General features: G+C 36.1%; 1 protein-coding gene across 2 annotated transcripts in view; it reads left to right on the top strand.

Moving 5' to 3' along the window:
• The window catches only part of KLHL8 (kelch like family member 8), a 53,424-nt gene extending 34,837 nt beyond the window's left edge, over window positions 1–18,587 (top strand). For both annotated transcript variants that reach the window (XM_087434559.1, XM_087434558.1), the window contains 6 exons: window positions 3,607–3,750; window positions 4,982–5,093; window positions 11,677–11,845; window positions 12,061–12,220; window positions 14,992–15,193; window positions 15,426–18,587. In XM_087434559.1, the coding sequence (XP_087290685.1) occupies window positions 3,607–3,750; window positions 4,982–5,093; window positions 11,677–11,845; window positions 12,061–12,220; window positions 14,992–15,193; window positions 15,426–15,549 (911 nt within the window). In that variant the 3' untranslated portion in view covers window positions 15,550–18,587. The remainder of the gene's footprint in view (window positions 1–3,606; window positions 3,751–4,981; window positions 5,094–11,676; window positions 11,846–12,060; window positions 12,221–14,991; window positions 15,194–15,425) is intronic.
• Window positions 18,588–18,946: the final 359 nt, after the last annotated feature.

Below are 18,946 nucleotides of genomic sequence, written 5' to 3'. Positions count from 1 at the left end.
GTGAGACACTTGCTACAGCATGGCTTGATAAGCGGTGCGTAGGTCCACGCCCAAGATCCAAACCTGTGAACCCTGGGCCGCCAAAGTGGAGTGCACGAACTTAACCACTATGCCACTGGGCCGGCCCCAAGAATTAAATTTCTTTTCCTTTTTTTTTTTTTTTTTTATTTTATTTGTTTTATGAGGAAGATCAGCCCTGAGCTAATATCCATGCTAATCCTCCTCTTTTTGCTGAGGAAGACCAGCTCTGAGCTAACATCTATCACCAATCCTCCTCCTTTTTTTTCTTTTACCCAAAGCCCCAGTAGATAGTTGTATGTCGTAGTTGCACATCCTTCTAGTTGCTGTATGTGGGACGCAGCCTCAGCATGCCCAGAGAAGCGGTGCGTCAGTGCGTGCCTGGGATCCGAACCCAGGCCACCGGTAGCGGAGCGAGAGCATTTAACCGATAAGCCACAGGGCTGGCCCCAGAATTAAATTTCTTTGAAGTGTAGATTTTTTAAATTTGTGAATTCTGTTTCAAGAAATAAAGGTATTTAATGCAATTCTTCTTTAGATTCAGATTTGAAACCAAACGACATCTTGGCAGTCTAGGTTATATGCCAAACATAAACTAGACCCTCATATACATGATCTCTTGCGTGATTGCAAGAACTTTATGAGGTAGGTTTTAGTGAGAATTTGCTCCTCGTTATGAGATAGATGGTGTTTTCCATTTTATAGATGAAGAGACTAAGAACCAGAGAGGGTAAAAGTATGCCCGAGTCCACACGGAGAAATAACAGAGAAAGGATTTGCATTCTGATCTTTTTACTTCATTTTTAGTTTTTTTCTCTTCCATGTCATGTTCCTACATGAGCCATATAGCTCAATTACTAGTTTCCACTTAAAGAAAATCTAATCAATGATTGGGATTATGTTCTGGGATTATAATTCCAGCTGTGCCATTAAACATCTGTAATTTAGGGGCAATTTCTTTTTTTTTTTTTTTAATTTTTTGTTTATTGTAGTAACATTGGTTTATAACATTGTATAAATTTCAGGTGTGCATCATTATACTTCTATTTCTGCATAGATTACATCATGTTCACCACCCAAATACTAATTACAACCCATCACCATACACATGTTAGGGGCAATTTCTTAATCTCTGAAGGCCTCCGTTTATTTATAAACAGTTTTGACTGCATGATCTTGTAAGTCGCCTCCACCTTTAAATTTCTATGACTTAAAATATTGGATTAGTTGGAAAAGATAGCACAAGTGATTCTGGTCATTCATTTATGCAATCATTCAGCAAACATTTGTTAATTGCCTACTGTGTGCCAGGTTCTGGGTTAAGCATTAGAAATGCAAACACAAATAGAATATAGCTAGCCCTATTTTGAGAGAACTTATAGTCTGATCTAGGGAAATAGACATGTAAATGAATAAATGCAGTAAAGTATTACAAGTACTTTGATATAATCACAAGGTATAGTGGGAAGCACAAAGAAAAGAGTGGTCATTTTTACCTTGGAAGGGTGAGAAAAGGTTTTATAGAGAAAGTAAACCTCAGTCTTAGTTTTGAGTAATAAATAAATGTTTTTCTGGGTGCCAATTAGAGAAAGGGGTATTCAGTTCATTTTCCATTTATTGAAGGCCTAGTACGTGCTGGGCACTGTGCTAGTCCTTATTAGTGCATAAATGCTTAACACACAATCTTAACCTAGCTTAGGCTCCAGAGACAGATATCAGCATAGATCGTTTCAATAATCGTGTATTAAGTGAATGATAGTTACCTAAAGTTGCTGTGGGAACATCGAGGAGGAACACTATATGCATGTTGTTTAAGAACATGAAGTTTAAGAGAAGGAGAGGGAGAAGACGAAGTGAGATACTGCAAAGCCTCTATGCTGTGCTAAGGCTTTATCTTGTAAGGCAGTGGTTCTCATAATGTAAAGGAAATGGTGGCCTCTGGACCAGCAGCATCAGCATTCACTTGGGAACTTGTTAGAAAAACAAACTCTTGGACCTACCCTAAACCTACTAAATCAGAAACTCTTGGGGTCAGGCCCAGCATTCTGTGTTTTATGCCCTCCCAGTGATTCTGAACCACACTAAAGTTTTGATTTTTATTTATTTATTTTTTTGCTGAGGAAGGTTCGCCCTGAGCTAACATCTGTTGCCAATCTTCCTCTTTTTTGCTTGAGGAAGGTTAGCCTTGAGCTAACATCCATGCCAACTATTTTGTATGTGGGTCACCACCACAGCATGGCTGACAAGTGGTGTAGGTCCGTGCGTGGGATTCAAACCCACGAACCTGGGCCACGAAAGCAGAGCACGCCAAACTTAACCACCAGGCCATGGAGCTGGCCCCAAGTTTTCATTTTTTTTTTAAATTGCAGTAAAATATTTATAACATAAAACTTGCCATTTTAACCTTTTTTTTTTTTTTTTTTTTGGTGAGGAAGATCAGCCCTGAGCTAACATCTGATGCCAATCCTCCTCTTTTTTTGCGGAGGAAGCTTGGCCCTGAACTAACATCCGTCCCCATTGTCCTCTGCTTTATATGGGACGCTGCCACAGCATGGCTTGACAAGTGGTGCGTCGGTGCATACCCGGGGTGCATACCCGGGATCCGAACCCATGAACCCTGGGCTGCCAAAGCGTAGTGTGTGCACTTAACCGCTTGCGCCACTGGGCCGACCCTATTTTAACCATTTTTAAATGTATGATTTAGTGGTATTCACTAAAATTTTTAAGAACTACTTATGTAGGTAATGAAAAACTGTTGAAAGAGCCTGTAAATTAGATTACTCTGTTGACAGTCTGAAAGCAAAAAGACTACCAAATGATAAGACAGGACAGGATTTTGCAGGAGTTGGGTAATAGCTGATGAAGGCCTGAACTAAGACAGTGGCAGCAGGAGGAATAGTGAGGGGGAGGAAGGACACGTAAGGGAAGGAAGAGGTTGTTTAGGTAGGTGAGAAAGGGAGATGCTTTTGAACATGTTGGATTTGAGGTGCCTGTGGGGTACATCAAGTGGAAATTGTGGCTTAGAAATGTAGATTGAAAGGCATTATGATACAGATGGACTTTAAAATAAAGGAATGAACGAACTTTTCCTGTGTAATCATGAAGTATGTGAGAAGTAGGCTAAGGATGAAACATGGAAAACACATGAAAGAGAGATGATCGGAGACAAAAGGAGACTTTGATATTATGGAAATCAAGAGAGTTAAGGAGTTTCCCAAAAAACAGAGTGATCAACATGTCAAATGTTGTGGTTGTGTTAAAAAATAAATCAATTTAAGAGTTTATTGGATTTTGTTATGACCTTAGCAAGAGCAATTTTACAGAGTGGGTGAGGATTTAAACCATATATTATAATGGGATATTAGCAAGCAGAGATAGCTGATGTATCCTATTCTTTGAGAAATTTAAATGAGGGGAAAAAGAAGAGAATTAGATTTCTAGTAACACAGTGACATTGAATGCTATCCAAATAACTCATTTTTTTTTTTTGCTGTTAATATTTTTATTTCTTAAATATTTTTTCCTTACTAATTCAAAAAAAATTAGGGAACTGTGATTTTGACCCCTATTTTGTGGCTTTACCTTTAGGTGTGCTGTTTTGTGTAGGTGGTCGAGGTGGATCTGGTGACCCCTTTCGCAGTATTGAATGCTATTCTATCAACAAAAACAGTTGGTTCTTTGGACCAGAAATGAATAGTCGAAGGCGACATGTGGGTGTAATCTCTGTGGAAGGTGGGTCCATTATTGTCTTAAATCATTTTATGTGATCATAATGCTCTTTTTAAATATCTGAACTTTGAGAATTTTCTTTCTATAAGAAAACTGCTAAATTATAAAATATGTTTCAGTATGTCAATAAAATATTTGGGTAGTGATTATTTTACTTGCTTTATGCCCATAGATTCTCAGTGTATAATCTCTTGCATATAGTTGCTTAATGGGAGGGGAGTATCAGGAAAAAGAGAAGTAAAAGAAAGAGTCCAAATAAACTATTCTGAGTTATATTTGCAAAAGAATCAAACTAAAGAAAAGTGTTTATTGAACCCAAATAATAAATATATATCAGTTTTCTATACTCATCCTATTATTATTGATGAAATGAGATTTTTTTACTGGTTACTGCAAGTGAATTAATTGCAGAACCATGGATAAATTGTTAGGAGACTTTTTTGTTGTTGTTGTTGTTGTTCATAATTTTATTTGTTTTTTTCTTTTTCCCCCAAAACCCCAGCAGATAGTTGTATGTCATAGCTGCACATCCTTATACTTGCTGTATGTGGAATGCGGCCTCAGCATGGCCGGAGAAGCGGTGTGTTGGCGTGCACCCGGGATCCGAACCCGGGCCGCCAGCAGCGGAGCACACACACTTAACCGCTAAGCCATGGGGCCGGTCGTTAGGAGACTTTTAAAAATCACTTTTTTTCTGATTATCAAAGTATAAATGCTTTTTTGGGAAAATATGAAAACATATTTTAATAAAAAATAAAAATCCTTGACCCAAACACCCATAAATAATCACAGTTAACATTTTGCTGTGTAATCTTTCCAATTTTTATGTGTGTTATTTTTGTTTATTTTATTTAGAAAAAGTTTGATCATATTGTATTAAGTTTTATGTTCCTTATGTAACATGAGCATTTTTTTATATTACTAAACATTTTTTGAAAACATGATTAGTGATTTCATCTAAGAAATTAAAAGTTGAGAAACCCTAAGTGAGGGATAGTGTTGAGCATTTAAATGACTTATTGTAGAACAGCATGTTTCCGGCATTTTGTTAAGTAGAAGCTGACATTTACTTTCATTTGACTACTGAAGTGACATTGGGCATAATGTTGAACAGAAGAATACTTGTTGAAAATTAATTTATCATGCTTTTCTAATTATATATTGATTATATATATAAATAACATTATCAATTTATTTATTTGGAATCAAATTTAAATACTTCTCTATCTGACAGGTAAAGTGTATGCCGTGGGTGGACATGATGGAAATGAACATTTAGGTAGCATGGAGATGTTTGATCCTCTCACTAATAAATGGATGATGAAGGCATCAATGAACACAAAGAGGTAGATCGGCATGGAAATTTATTTTGATTTGTTGGTGGAAAATAAATAAACCTTCCTATAATTGAAAAGGCTAATTTTTTTACTTTTACGTTTTTAGAAAATTTAAATACCTTCTTAAACACATTTTGTTAAAGTGTCCAGTGTGATGCTTTGCTATAACTTTTTATATTTGAGAATTAAAAATGGAATCATGTCTTAGAGTATGATAATGATTGTCGTAGTTTTCACTTACATCTGAGCATTAATTTTTTTTACCTTTTTATTTTGAAATAATTTTAGTTATTCAGAAAGTTTGCAAAAATAGTAGAGTTCCAGTGGTTCTCAGCTGAAGATGATATTTGCTACCTCTGTGGAGCACTTGGCAATGTCTGGAGACATTTTGGGTTGTCACAACTTGGGGTGGGGAGGTTGGGGGAATTGCTGCTGGCGTCTAGTTGGGAGAGGCTAAGGATGCTGCTAAAGGTCCTGTAATGCACAGGAAGGCCCCCCACAGCAAAGAATGATCCAGCCCTAAATGTCAGTAGTGCTGAGATGGAGAAACCCTGCTGTGTACTCTACACCCAGGCTCCCATAATATTGACATCTTACCCCATCCTAGTACAATTATTGAAATGAGGAAATTGACAGTGATACAATGCTGTTAATTAATCTCTAGACCTTATTCAACTTTTGTCAGTTTTTTCACACATTCTTATGCTTCTGATTGGTTTTTCTTGTCTAATTGTCTTGGCTAATAATCTAATACAGTGTGAATAGTAGCAGAGATGGTAGGTGTTTTTGTCTCATTCTTCATCTTAATGGAAATGTCACCAGTGTTTCTCGATTAGATAAGATACTGGGCACATGTATTTTAATAGGACTAAGGCATATGTATTTTAATATGTTAAGAAAATATCACTCAATTTCTATTCATTCTTTTTTATCATTATGAACATTAATATTTAGAATTCTCATCTATGATAAATTGAGATGTTGTTGATAAATGGATCAGTCTAACAAGGAGGAAGGTTTTTAGTAACATAACTTTGTAAATGTCGCCTAGACTGTTCAGAATTTTTTTAATGACTTGAATACTAAATTTTCAAATATCTTAAGGTGGTAGGGTAGCTAATATCACGTGACCAAATCAGTATTCAAAAGCATAGTAGACTAAATCTATAGGCAAAACCTGAAAATATTAAAATTAGAGTTATAGGCTAAAACCTGCTTTAGGTATTTTACAAAATCAGTTATACCAGTGCAACATGGTGGGAAGTCAGGTTTGTGATTACGTTTATGTGGGAAAAAGTACCTGAACCAATATGAAGCACAGCTCTTAAAACGAAAGAAAAAGAAAAAAGAAAATATAATGGTAGTTGCCTACATTAGAGAAGTGAAGCTTTTAGATCAAGGGAGATGGTAGTCGTAATACTGTTCTTTATGCTGATCTGTCCATATCTATAGCTGTGGTCTCAGAGTGGGATAAGCAGCATCAGTTGGGGTATGGAAATAAAAAATTAGACTCTCTCTGTATTTTTTATTTCATCCTTTTAAATTTATTTTTGAGTGGATGTTTTATAATGAACATAACCTATTAAAACAGTAATGTATGTTTATAATGTGAAAATAATTATGGTTATGTGGGAGGGTGCACAAAAATTGTTAAAAATGTAAGAGTAATCACCTGGGATGCATGTAAGTAAGGACTAGCAGCTTAGTAAGAGATCCAAAAACCATGTCATATAAAAAATTGTTGAAGGGTTTTGGTTTGGAGACGAGAGGACTTAAGGGAGTATCTAGATATTTTAAGAGATTTTTAGTGTTTTAGAAGGAAGGAGTAAATATTTATTAATAGTTCAGTATAATAGCAATGGAGCATATTGTAATTCTTCCCAGTGACTGGAATTATATATGTGTATGTCAGAAAGATAATATATATTTTTGCAGTAAATGGGAGATTAAATTAGATTACCTATTCTTCTCTTTTTCAAATTGAAAATTCAGCAAATACGGTGAGGATTTCAAGGACTGAGCTTAATTTACATAAACCTAGATACTAGAATAATTCTGCCTCTGTTTCAGAGTGAAAATGTAATAGAGGAAAAAAAACAGGTCTATCTGAATAAATACTTAGAACCCTGCTTAAGAGTAGCTTTGTGTAGAGAGTGAAAATCAAAACATCTCTATTGCAATTTTATTTAAAAAAACAAGTAAACCTAATAACAAAACCTAACTTCAAACATTGTGGCTTGTATGGTTTGCAAACTGTAGCAACATTCTGTAAGAGTTAAAAATTCTTGTTACCAGAATGAGCAATTTTAAATTGAACTGCACATGGGGATACATTGCCATCTAATTTTCTATTCTTGATTAATTTGACACAAAATGTTTTTTTGTGTGTGTTTTGCTGAGGAAGATTCACCCTGAGCTAAAATCTGCTGCCAATCTTCCTCTTTTTGTATGTGAGCTGCCACCACAGCATGGCCATTGACAGACGAGTAGTGTAGGTCCATGCCCGGGAACCGAACCTGGGCCGCTGAAGTAGAGTGTGCTGAACTTAACCACTAGGCCACCAGGGCTGGCTCAAACACAAAATGTTTTTAACTGGGTTTTCTTCATGTTGTTAAAATATGAAGGAGTAGATGGAAATGTGAAGAAAGTTCTACTGAAAAAAGATTTTTAGCCTTTTTTCCTCCTCGTAAGTAGAAAGAATCCTAGGGAAAGAAAAACTGGTTTTAAATATGCTATTACCTTCCATTTATCTACAAATGACATTTCAATACTTTAATAGGGCTTGATTTATGCTACATGTAACTACAAATAAATAGTTTAAATTCTAATGCATGGATTAAAATGTGGGAGAAAATCCTAAAGTACATTTTTAATCTTTATGCCCTTGCCTCTTTGTCATGCTAAGTTGGTTTTTAGCCAAGAACTGAGTGAAACTTCTCTAGCAAAATAGCAGTTGAAGGTTTTTTTTTATTGAAGTTTTTTAATCTTTTAAAATATTCCCTGAGTACTTAAAACAGTTGGATAAAATAGCTGTCCAACTGTTTAAAAAATAATAGAACTGCAATTATTTTGTTATATTATTTGCTTATAATTTGTATTTCCCCAAATCATTTTTTCAGTGTGTATTCCAAGATCATTTTCACAAGTAAAATATCTGGTTTTTAAATTTTTTTTCCCCTTCTTTTTCATCTTTCCAGTAAAACAGACACTGGTGTTCAAGCTGTGGTTTTATTGAAACCTATCATCCTAACAGAGCATCTCTAGGGGTTGATTTATTTATTCAACAAATACTGTTTAAGTGCCCACTGCAAGACATACCAAGTGCTGAAGATACAGCAATAAGTGAGACAGTCCAAGTCCCTACCTCCATAGAGCTTACATTCTAGAAGGGAAGATACAAATAAAGACATAATTACAAGGGCAATAATGTTAGCACGGGTAAGTAAAGGGTGCTTGAGCGTAGAGAAGATCATAATGAAGTCCCATTTCACTTAAGATCTGAAGGAATGGAAGAATTTAGCTTGGTTAAGTGGTGGTGGGTGTAAGGATGATGGGTGGAAAGAGATGATGAGTCTTTGAAAATCTGGAGGTGAATGAGAGCAGAGAGCATGAAAGAAGTCCAGTAGGGCTGAGAGATCAAAGGGAATAGTGTCAAGAAATAAGCCTGAAACAGTGGGCAAAGAATTAAGGCCTTTCAGGTGTGCCAAGATTTTTTATCTGCTAAGCTTCGAAATATATATATATTCTCCCACATATATGTATGTTTTTAATAGCAGGGGAATGATAGAATCAGATTTCTCTTTTCAAAGATCCTCTGCATATGTAATTGAGAAGGGATTTGAAGAGGACCAGAGTGAAAACAGTCTGGGAGACCAAAAGGCTTATTGTACTATTTCAGTCAGGAAGTAATGGTGGCTTGGACTACAGTGGTAGAAGTTGGGATAGAGAAAAGACGACATATTTGAGAGAGAGTTCAGAAGTGTACAATCAACAAGGTCCCCCCCCCCCCCCAAAGCCCCAGTAGATAGTTGTATGTCATAGCTGCACGTCCTTCCAGTTGCTGCATGTGGGACACGGCCTCAGCATGGCCGGAGAAGCGGTGCGTCAGTGCGCACCTGGGATCCGAACCCGGGCCGCCAGCAGCGGAGCGCATGCACTTAACCGCCAAGCCACAGAGCTGGCCCACAACAAGATTTTATAATAATTAGATCTGGGAGTTAGAAAGAACAAGGCAAGGATAATCCTTCAGTTTCTGGCTTAAGCAACTGAATATAGATAGTGGTGTGATTTTCTGCATTAGGGAAAACAAGACAGTGAACAGGATAACATTTTTGTTTGTCTTGTGACGGGTATATTAGTTTTCTATTGCTGTGTAACCAGTTACCACAAACTTAGCCTCTTAAAACAACATCCATTTATTAGCTCACAATTCCGTAGGTCAAGAGGTCCAGCAGGTTTGACTGGGTTTTCCCCTTAGGGTCTCTCAAAGCCAAAATCAATGTGTAGTCTGGGCAAGGCACTTACCTGGAGGCTCTGGGGTAGAAACTGCTTCCAGGGTTGTGTAGGTTATTGATAGAATTCAGTTCCTTGTGACTGCAGAACTGAGTTTCTCATTTTTACTGGCTGTTGGCCAGAGGTCATTCTCAGCTCCTAGAGGCTAGTCTCAGGTCCTTTACAAGCGTTCCCCTCTACCATCAGGCAAGCAGTGACATGCAGAATGCACCTCCTCCTTTGAGTTTCTGCCTTGTCTTCTGCTACCAGCTGGAGAAACCTCTGCTTTTATAGGGCTTGTGTGATGTGACTAGGCTCACTTAGGTAATCTGTCTTTTGCCATATAATGTAGAGTAAGCATAGGAGTAAAACTAGAGGGTGAATAACTTGGCAGGGGGAAGGGCATCTTAAAATTCTGCCTACCACAGAGAGGTAGACAGTGAGTTCCATTTCAGATTAAAGTTAATGTTGAAGAGCCAGCAAGACAGATTTGAGGTAGAAGTTGGATATATGTCTGGAAATATATATTAGAGTTATCGTAAGTCCATGGAGAGAATAAGATTGCCTACAGAGAGAGAGTATAGGGTGATAGAGGCCTTAGAGAACTTCATAATTTAATGATGGTGTAGACAAGGCACTGCTGAAGCTGAAAAGCACCAGCCAGAGATATGGGATGGAATTCAAATGAAAATCAAGAGAAGAGAGCTTTGAGGAATAGGAAATAGCCAATTATATCATATGCTCTTGTGGTTTGGGGTGTGGAGCAGGAGGGAGAATTATTAGGCACACTTACTTCTGCAATGATATAACACCCTTATGTTCTAGAGTGCACACACGTGTTCACATATACGTGAACATTTTTATAACCACAGTATTTTGTAAGTCATTCCTTTATACTCAAGAGAAAAGAGGTTAAGGAGACTGGAAATGAGTAACAACATTATCCTTAAGAATTCTTTTCTAGGATACTCTTTTGGTAAACTTAAATTAGAATCTCAGTAGAGCAGCTGCTATCTCCTGTAATAATAATAGGTAATACATAGAGCACTAAATATGGGCCAGTCATTTTACCTATATTAACACATTAGTATCAGCTGTGTCTACTCCTTTCTCAAATGGGGTGCAGATGAAGAAGCAACATAGTAGAAGTTTATAAAATACACTACTTTATGCAAAGTACATACCAAGTCAGTGACAGATAATAGTCTTAGAGTAGTTCAACTTTTGATTGCTGCAATGTTTTTTTTTTTTTGTGAGGAAGATTGGCCCTGAGCTAACGTCTATTGCCAATCTTCCTCTTTTTGCTTGAGAAGAGTGGCCCTGAGCTAGCATCTGTGCCAGTCTTCCTCCACTCTATATGTGGTATGCCACCACAGCATGGCTTGATGAGTGGTTTGTAGGTGCATGCCTGGGATCCAAATCCTTGAACCCTGGGCCACCGAAGCGGAGCACATGAACTTAACAGCTACGCCACCGGGCCGGCCCCGTATAATGTGCTTTTTAAGAAATTGATATAATTTTTTTCCAATCACCATTACAGTGAATTAGCTTTTAACATGGGCTAAGTCTCTTCCTTTGCAAGAAGAGAAATGCCCTTCAGAAGTAAAGCAATGTGATATAAAGTGTGTAATATAAAAATTAATGTTCTTTTGTGTGGTATAATGAAACTCGGCAACAAAACGTGTTCTGCAGTTACATGAATTTAGAAATGAGTTTGACTTCTGACTTCTATAGCAAACCATCTCTGCTCATCAGTCAGTTCTTCAGCCTCTCAATTATGCAACTGTGTGTTTTCCTAATTGAATGTTTTGGACTCTATTTATAGTATTTTGTTGGGTTTTACTTTATTATTTCATTTGAATTTAAAGTAACCTGTGTGGGCTATGCAATGTAAAACTCCAGAGGGTACTGTTCACATAGACTTGGACAATTTGGCAACCCGGTAGCCATCTATTTAGAAGCTTTGATAATCTAAAAATAATGGGGAAAAAACACATTGAGGTTTAACATGATAAATGACTTTGCATTGGCACAATTTTTTTGCTACCTTTTTTTCTGGAAACAAACCCAGATGCTAAAGTGTATTTTATTGTCTTTGCAGGCGAGGAATTGCCTTGGCCTCCTTAGGAGGTCCAATTTATGCAATTGGAGGGTTAGATGACAACACTTGCTTCAATGATGTGGAGAGATATGACATAGAATCTGATCAGTGGAGTACAGTGGCACCAATGAATACTCCCCGGGGAGGAGTTGGCTCTGTGGCTCTAGTAGTAAGTTATGTGGCATCTTGCTTATTGGATTGCATTGCTTCACATTCCTAACCAAATAAGATCTGGTATATTCGTATCACCAGTATGCAGATATTGATTACACACCAGATTATTTCATAAGTACTGCTTTCTTGCACATTCTGGTCTACCATTACGACAACACATAAATCAATTCAAAATCTAATGTCATGTGTTTTTATTTTTTCTTTATTTAGAACCATGTTTATGCAGTAGGTGGCAATGATGGAGTAGCTTCTTTGTCTAGTGTGGAGAGGTATGATCCACATCTGGATAAGTGGATAGAAGTTAAAGAAATGGGTCAACGAAGAGCAGGCAATGGAGTCAGTGAGCTGCATGGTTGCTTATATGTTGTTGGTGAGTGGATGGTATTTCTCTAGTTTAACTTATTACAGGATATACAATGACAGTGTCATAAAACAATACAATAACAGAAATTATATTGCAGTTAGGCTCCAGGGGAATTGGTTCTAAGATTTGCTTAAGGTTTACATTCATGCTTTTTTTGTTTATATTTTCACCTTTCATGTGTAAAACTTCTACCTCCATATTTTTACTAGGAGTAGCAAGTATATCTAAAGTAGGGGATTACATTTAGATAAGATTTTTTTATTAATGTAAGGACACAAATTGAATGTGCTTTGCTAAAATAAATCTTTAAAGATCTAAGACATTTTTCTCATCTTCATTTCAAGGGGATTATATTGACTAAGGAAACGGATAGGTATTTCATATGCATCATGACTGTTGGCATCTTAATATTGCTTTTTTAATTTTTTTAATAATTTTATTTATTTATTTATTTATTTATTCCCCCAAAGCCCCAGTAGATAGTTGTATGTCATAGCTGCACATCCTTCTAGTTGCTGTATATGGGACGCGGCCTCAGCATGGCCAGAGAAGCAGTGCGTCGGTGCGAGCCCGGGATCCGAACCCGGGCCGCCAACAGCAGAGTGTGCGCACTTAACCGCTAAGCCACGGGGCCGGCCTTAATATTGCTTTTTGATATACTGAATTGCGGAGTTGGAAGGGACAATAAGGCGGTGCTTTCTCAAGCTTTAATATGCATATGAATAATATGGAGATATTGTTAACCTGCCCCGGGGGCCTACAGTTTAGAGGGGCCTAGATTTTGTATTTCTAGCAGCACCCGAGTGAAAATTGATGTTGCTTCTGGTCCACTCAACACACTTCAGTAGTAAGGTTTTAAAGGACTATGAAATGGGAGTAATAATGCCTATCTTTCAGAATTGTTTTAAGAATTAGAGATAATGTATGTTAAGTATCTCAAACTGCATCTGGTACTTTGTAGTTACCCAATAAATGGGCAGCTGTATTGTGATTAGTAATCTCTTCCTTTACAGAGGAGGAAATGAGTTCAGAGAGGTTGTCACTAGCTTATGTCACACTTAGGTTGATGTAAATTGTCTGGTGTTACATAACTTTTAGTTCTTGTTAAGAGACTGGGATATTGTAAGTATTTAAATATCTGCAAGTAATAGAAGTAATGCTGAATCTTCCAGTGCTTGTGTGTATTAAGGAAGAAGAGAAATGCTATAATTTACCTTTAGATCTTGCCTGATCATCATAGCAGCTCTGTGAGGTAGTCAGAGACTCAGAGAGTGAATAATTTACTCACAGGCACATGCCTGAACAAGTGACGGAGCTGGAATTTGAACTCGGGTCTGAGAAACCAGAGTTCTTACAGGACACCATCGCTACCTCTCACAGCTCCCTATAGCACAGGCATTGATTTACATGTGTTATATGTCAATAGGAGTATCATTGTTGCTGTTACTTGTTAAATCTTTTGGACCCTTATAGTTAGAACAGACATGGTAAAAGTAAGACTGACTCAGGCTGAACATTATAAAAACCCCTCTTGGTCATTCAAGTCCCACTTAAAACAGATACAATTGATTTGAATAAGAAAACTTTGAAGGTAACTGTATGTACATGTCTCACAAGCTAATTGCATCCTGCCTTTTCTATCCCTCTGCTTTGAATTCTTTATTATAAATTTATATGCATTACCTAGGGGAATGATAGGGCGTCAGTGGAAAAGAAGGCTATGAAAAATATAACTATTAAAAGCTTAATTTTCTATATTAACATGAACAATAATTAAAACTAAACGCTTTATTATAATGAAAAAATGTTCTATATCATGGTTGTGGTGGTGATGACACTACTGTATACATTTGTTAAAATTCATCAAATTATGCACATAAAATCGGTGAATTTTACCTCAATTAAGTTGATTTAACAAAATTAAATCCATTAGAGAAGTTGATGCTTCATATTTTTTTTACTGACGTTGTTTCTAAATAGACTGATCATAATATCAACACTTCCTGTCCTCAGGAAAATAGACTTAGTCACCAGAGAGAGCTATTACTCATGTAGACCGAGATGGAACCTAAAAAGAGACACAATTATTTTTAAAGGAAAGAGCACTGTTAAAATAACAGTCTCTATTTTTAATCCTCAGGAATATAGTAAGTAACATTGTTAGAATGATCTATATAGAGAGGACTGTCATCTTCTAGAATATGTAGCATGAAAATGTAGTTTTGGCAAAAATTGATAAGAATTCAATCATAGTCCACCATCTCTGTAATTATGATGGCATTTATAGTATTAAGGGAAACAGTGGGAAGACTTTAACTTGTATCTAAATGAGTCAAATGATTTAGTGTAGATTATTCTCTTCTCAAGCCCTCTTACGGTTTAAAAATACAATACACACATGTACACACAGAGAGAAGGAATCTCAGTACTGTCTTGCTTGCCCTTAGGAGGCTAAGGAAAAATTATGTGAATGTCTGTGGGTTGTTTTTTTTTCTTCTAAGTTATCTATCTGCCTAGACACAGGGACTCTAGTTTTTCCCATTTTAAGATTTTTAATTCTAGTATTGAGGTAAAATACAATTTAAATTATCCTGAATTATAGAAAATGTCTAATAGGAGTTGGTAGTGGTGATAGGTGTTGGGGTGAATTATTTTTCCTGATTTTCTCAATTTTCTAAAATGTTTTTAAAAGATTGGGTCGTAGAAGCTATGGAATTGAGAGTTAGTAGTTAAATGCTATGAAATGTAATGCTATTTTAAAATCTTTTTTTATATAGGTGGTTTTGATGATAATTCTCCTCTGAGTTCAGTTGAGCGGTATGACCCTCGAAGCAACAAGTGGGATTATGTAGCAGCACTTACCACTCCTAGGGGTGGAGTGGGGATCGCAACAGTGATGGGCAGAATCTTTGCAGTTGGTGGTCATAATGGCAATGCATACTTAAATACAGTAGAAGCATTTGATCCAGTGCTGAATAGGTAATTTTTATGTTTTCTCTCTGCTTTTAATGGGATCTTCCAGTACCAGATTACACCAGAATGCTAAAATACTGCTAGATGTAGTTATTAAAAAACATTTAGGATATCTTATCTCCCTGAGGAAGCTTGCTGTCTTTCAAAACCAGTTCCATCATAGGGAGTTTTTGTCTTTGTTGGTATTTTAAGTAAAGTAAATCATGCTTTAAGATAACATTCTCTTCTGTCTTTTCAGGTGGGAGCTTGTTGGATCTGTGTCTCACTGCAGAGCTGGAGCAGGTGTAGCAGTGTGTGCCTGTTTAACTAGCCAAATTCGAGATGTAGGTCACGGATCCAGTAATGTGGTGGACTGTATGTGATTTGAGTTCTAGTCACCAACAATGTAGTCATATCTGATAGGCAAAAAAGACAACCAGGATTTTGTATGACCACCTTCGAACAGTAGAGTCTTATTTAAATGTAAACTGTTGTATTGTGATTAAGTGCAACTTTTGGAATGGTAGCTGCACAATTATTAGTAATAATATTAAATTTGATACTTCCCGCTTGAGCAGATAATGGCGTAGGGAAGGCAGTCTAATCTGAAACCATCCCTCCTCCAAAAAATGTTTAAAGTAGTGCCAAAATCTTGAAATCCCTTTTTTAAAAAGGTCTGGATGAATCAAAATGTAAAATGGAGTCACTTGCCGAGTTTTTACCTTTTCTTTTGCCTAAAAGTGTTAACCTTAGGCAGTGCGTTTTTCCTGGAGGAGAGATTAGAACCTACTCATCAACACAAGGATATCAGGACGTATAAGAAACCTGCTTCTTTTGAAGATCATTTCTACTTGGTGCTGATGAATTTATGCCTTGCTTTTTTCTTGGTGTTGATTTTTCAATTTCTTGGATATTTACAAAAGTAGAAAACATGTTTCATCTTTCTGAGTGCCACTTGGCTGAATTTTCAGAAGCTTATAGGAGTGCTATAAGAAGCCCTTAGTTTCAGTTTGAATTGTGAGGACACCAAAAGACCTAGCTGCACTTAATTCCATCTGAACGAATCTAAACTTTTATTTTTTCATCTCATGCAAAAAGGATTTGTTTCATAATCAAGAATTGAACCAGAGGAAATATTAAAGAAGGCTTTAGAGTTGATGTTATTTTAGTGCCCAGTTGAGAGACCTTGAGAAGGAATGGTGCTGATTACATGACTGCTTCATGAGGGGAATCTGAAAACATGTTTAACACTCGTCTTTGATTTAATCATTTGATTTTTGAACCCAAGATTTATTACCTTTCTATTTTGCTGTTTGCCACCATCCTGGTTTTTCTAACTGTACACAATCTGGATTTATTTATTATCAGAAAATGAATGCATTTTTACAAAAACCCTTCATAACTATAGTTTACTGATTAGTTCAAGTCCATCATTACCAATAAAAGATAGTGTTGGTAAAAACAGAGAAAGATTGAAGTACTGTTTGTCCTGTTATATTCAGTCCCCTCTGGTATATTTATTGAACTTTAATTGAAAATATGTCTATACATTAATTTGAAGCCAGAATATTTACACACCTACTGATTTAATAGCTCTTCATGATTTTAACTAGCATTATAAAATGGCATATTCATTATATGTATATATTTTTATAAATATTTATGAAGAATATTAAAATATTCTATTTTGTATTTGTAATGCAGTTTGGTACCTCTCTTCCAGGCCTTCCTAAATTGTCCTTTAGTCATGCCTTAGAATGTAGTGCAATTCACTGCTGGTCAGTCCATCTGGTTCACAAGGAAGCTGGGGTAGTGAAGAACACTGCACCCATCCATCCAGCCCTAAAGTTTATTGCCTAGTAGCTCTAATGGTCCTCATTAAATGGCAGCCTGGGCCTGTCAGTACAGTAGGGCAAAAAGCCACATTACAAAAGCCAGTGCCTATTAGGTATATTAGACCCAAAAAAAGAAAAAGAGAAAATTGTTAAGAGGTCCCAAGCTAGCAGGTAAAGGTCTTTTATGGAGCAGATTTATAACTTCCTGAATTATGCCATTTTTTGCTGTCAGCCTATGGGCAAGTTCATAAGTTATGGCTGGATCTGAACCAGTGGTCTCTTGTAAAACCATACCCATATTGCAGTCAATCCCCAAAGCATTTAACTGGATCGCACTCACTGGCTGGATGTGGAGAATAAGTCTCAAAACCTGGCTTCAACTGCCTATTTCTCATGTGTAATGGAGTTCTTGTATTATAATGCTTGTCTAGTTATGGTTACTAGTATGTTTGTTATATTTATTTTTCTAGGGGAAGGGTCTTCATCTTATTGTTTCAAGATTATTTAAAATGTCTTTTTCTTTAACATATTTCTGCCTTTGTTGTGTGTATAGAGTTTAGGAGCATAGAGGTGTTATATTGCTATTTCTGGTTTTTACTGCACAGTAGTCATCTAACATACTAAGTTGGTACCCTAGCTACCCATAAAATATGAACTACTTATAAGTAAAGGGAACATGTGGCTGTCTGTTACATTATGTATGGACAGTCAGAAGCATAGCCTTGAAGGACCTGACAGTGGTATGAAAAGATAAATAGTGGAATCAATATGCACAGTCTCTTTATTAAAAACACATTCTTGGAGATATGAAATGAGAATCAAAGGAATCATGCAACTGAAAGATGATTATATTCATCGGAATAAAGAGATGAAATATTCAAAGATGGCTGCTTAATTGTGAGGCCTGTCACTTTAACCTCAGATAATAGGGCCTACCAAAAAGTGATATAAAATAAAGCTAAAATTTTGAAATTGTAAATGGAAAAAAGAAAAAGTAAAAATTTGCATATTATTTCTTTAAGAAACATTTCTAGGTCCTTTTGTGTGATTCTCCCATATGGTCATTAAAGCCTCTGCTTACTATATTGCACTGCCACTTTAAAAACCTATTTCTTGACATTGTTTTTGACTAATTTTACTATGTTCTGTGTAACTGATTATTTTTTAAATGTTCGTGTAAACTTTCTACTCTCCCTAGGGAGTATTATTTATTCTCTTAATTCCCAAATGAATTTTGAACTTATAATGCTGTTAAATGCCTAGATAAGAGATTGTTGAAATTGCATAAACTACTCTTGCAAATGGTAAACTTGAGAATCTTCCGTGTTCTTTTTTCTCCATGTCTTATATGATAAGAGAATGCATTTAAAACTAATTCATGTCTTATCAATTAAGAATGTTTTCTGTGGTTTCTCATATCAGACTTTTAAAGAAATTATTATTGGATATCATTGGCATTGTCTCTTTTTCCCCTTTATGTGGAGTTACAAGTGGCAATAAAACTTCTCTGTAATATTTTCTTAAAACCATACATAAATTTGTGTAATACTCTAGCAAATCAAAATAATAAATTATCACATATAGTACCAAGTACTGAGATCAAAGAGTTGGGTTCACATCAGTACTATTTATTGATTCGAAATATACTGTGTGTATCTATTATGAATAGGAACTTCTTTCTATAAGGTCTGTATAACTTTGCTTCTCATCGTTTGACTGCTTTTATTGAATCCTATCAAAACTATGTGATTGTTTATTCTCCATCCCTCAAATATAAAATCTATTTTAATACGTTGGCTGTAATATATTTCTCTTCATGAAAGGGATCTTTATGTTTAACTGAAAGTAGGAAGATTTTTGTTAACCCTTACAAAAATTAAAGGTTAAAGGCAACTATGTAAGTAGTTTCACTCATCTTAGCGACTGATTAAGCAATTGTCTCTTC

The sequence above is a fragment of the Ceratotherium simum genome, chromosome 8, assembly GCF_057802395.1.
Source record: "Ceratotherium simum simum isolate JZ-2026a chromosome 8, ASM5780239v1, whole genome shotgun sequence".
NCBI classification, from domain to species: domain Eukaryota; kingdom Metazoa; phylum Chordata; class Mammalia; order Perissodactyla; family Rhinocerotidae; genus Ceratotherium; species Ceratotherium simum.
Note: the sequence above shows the minus strand (reverse complement) of the source record. Positions and strands in the feature narration are given on the sequence as shown.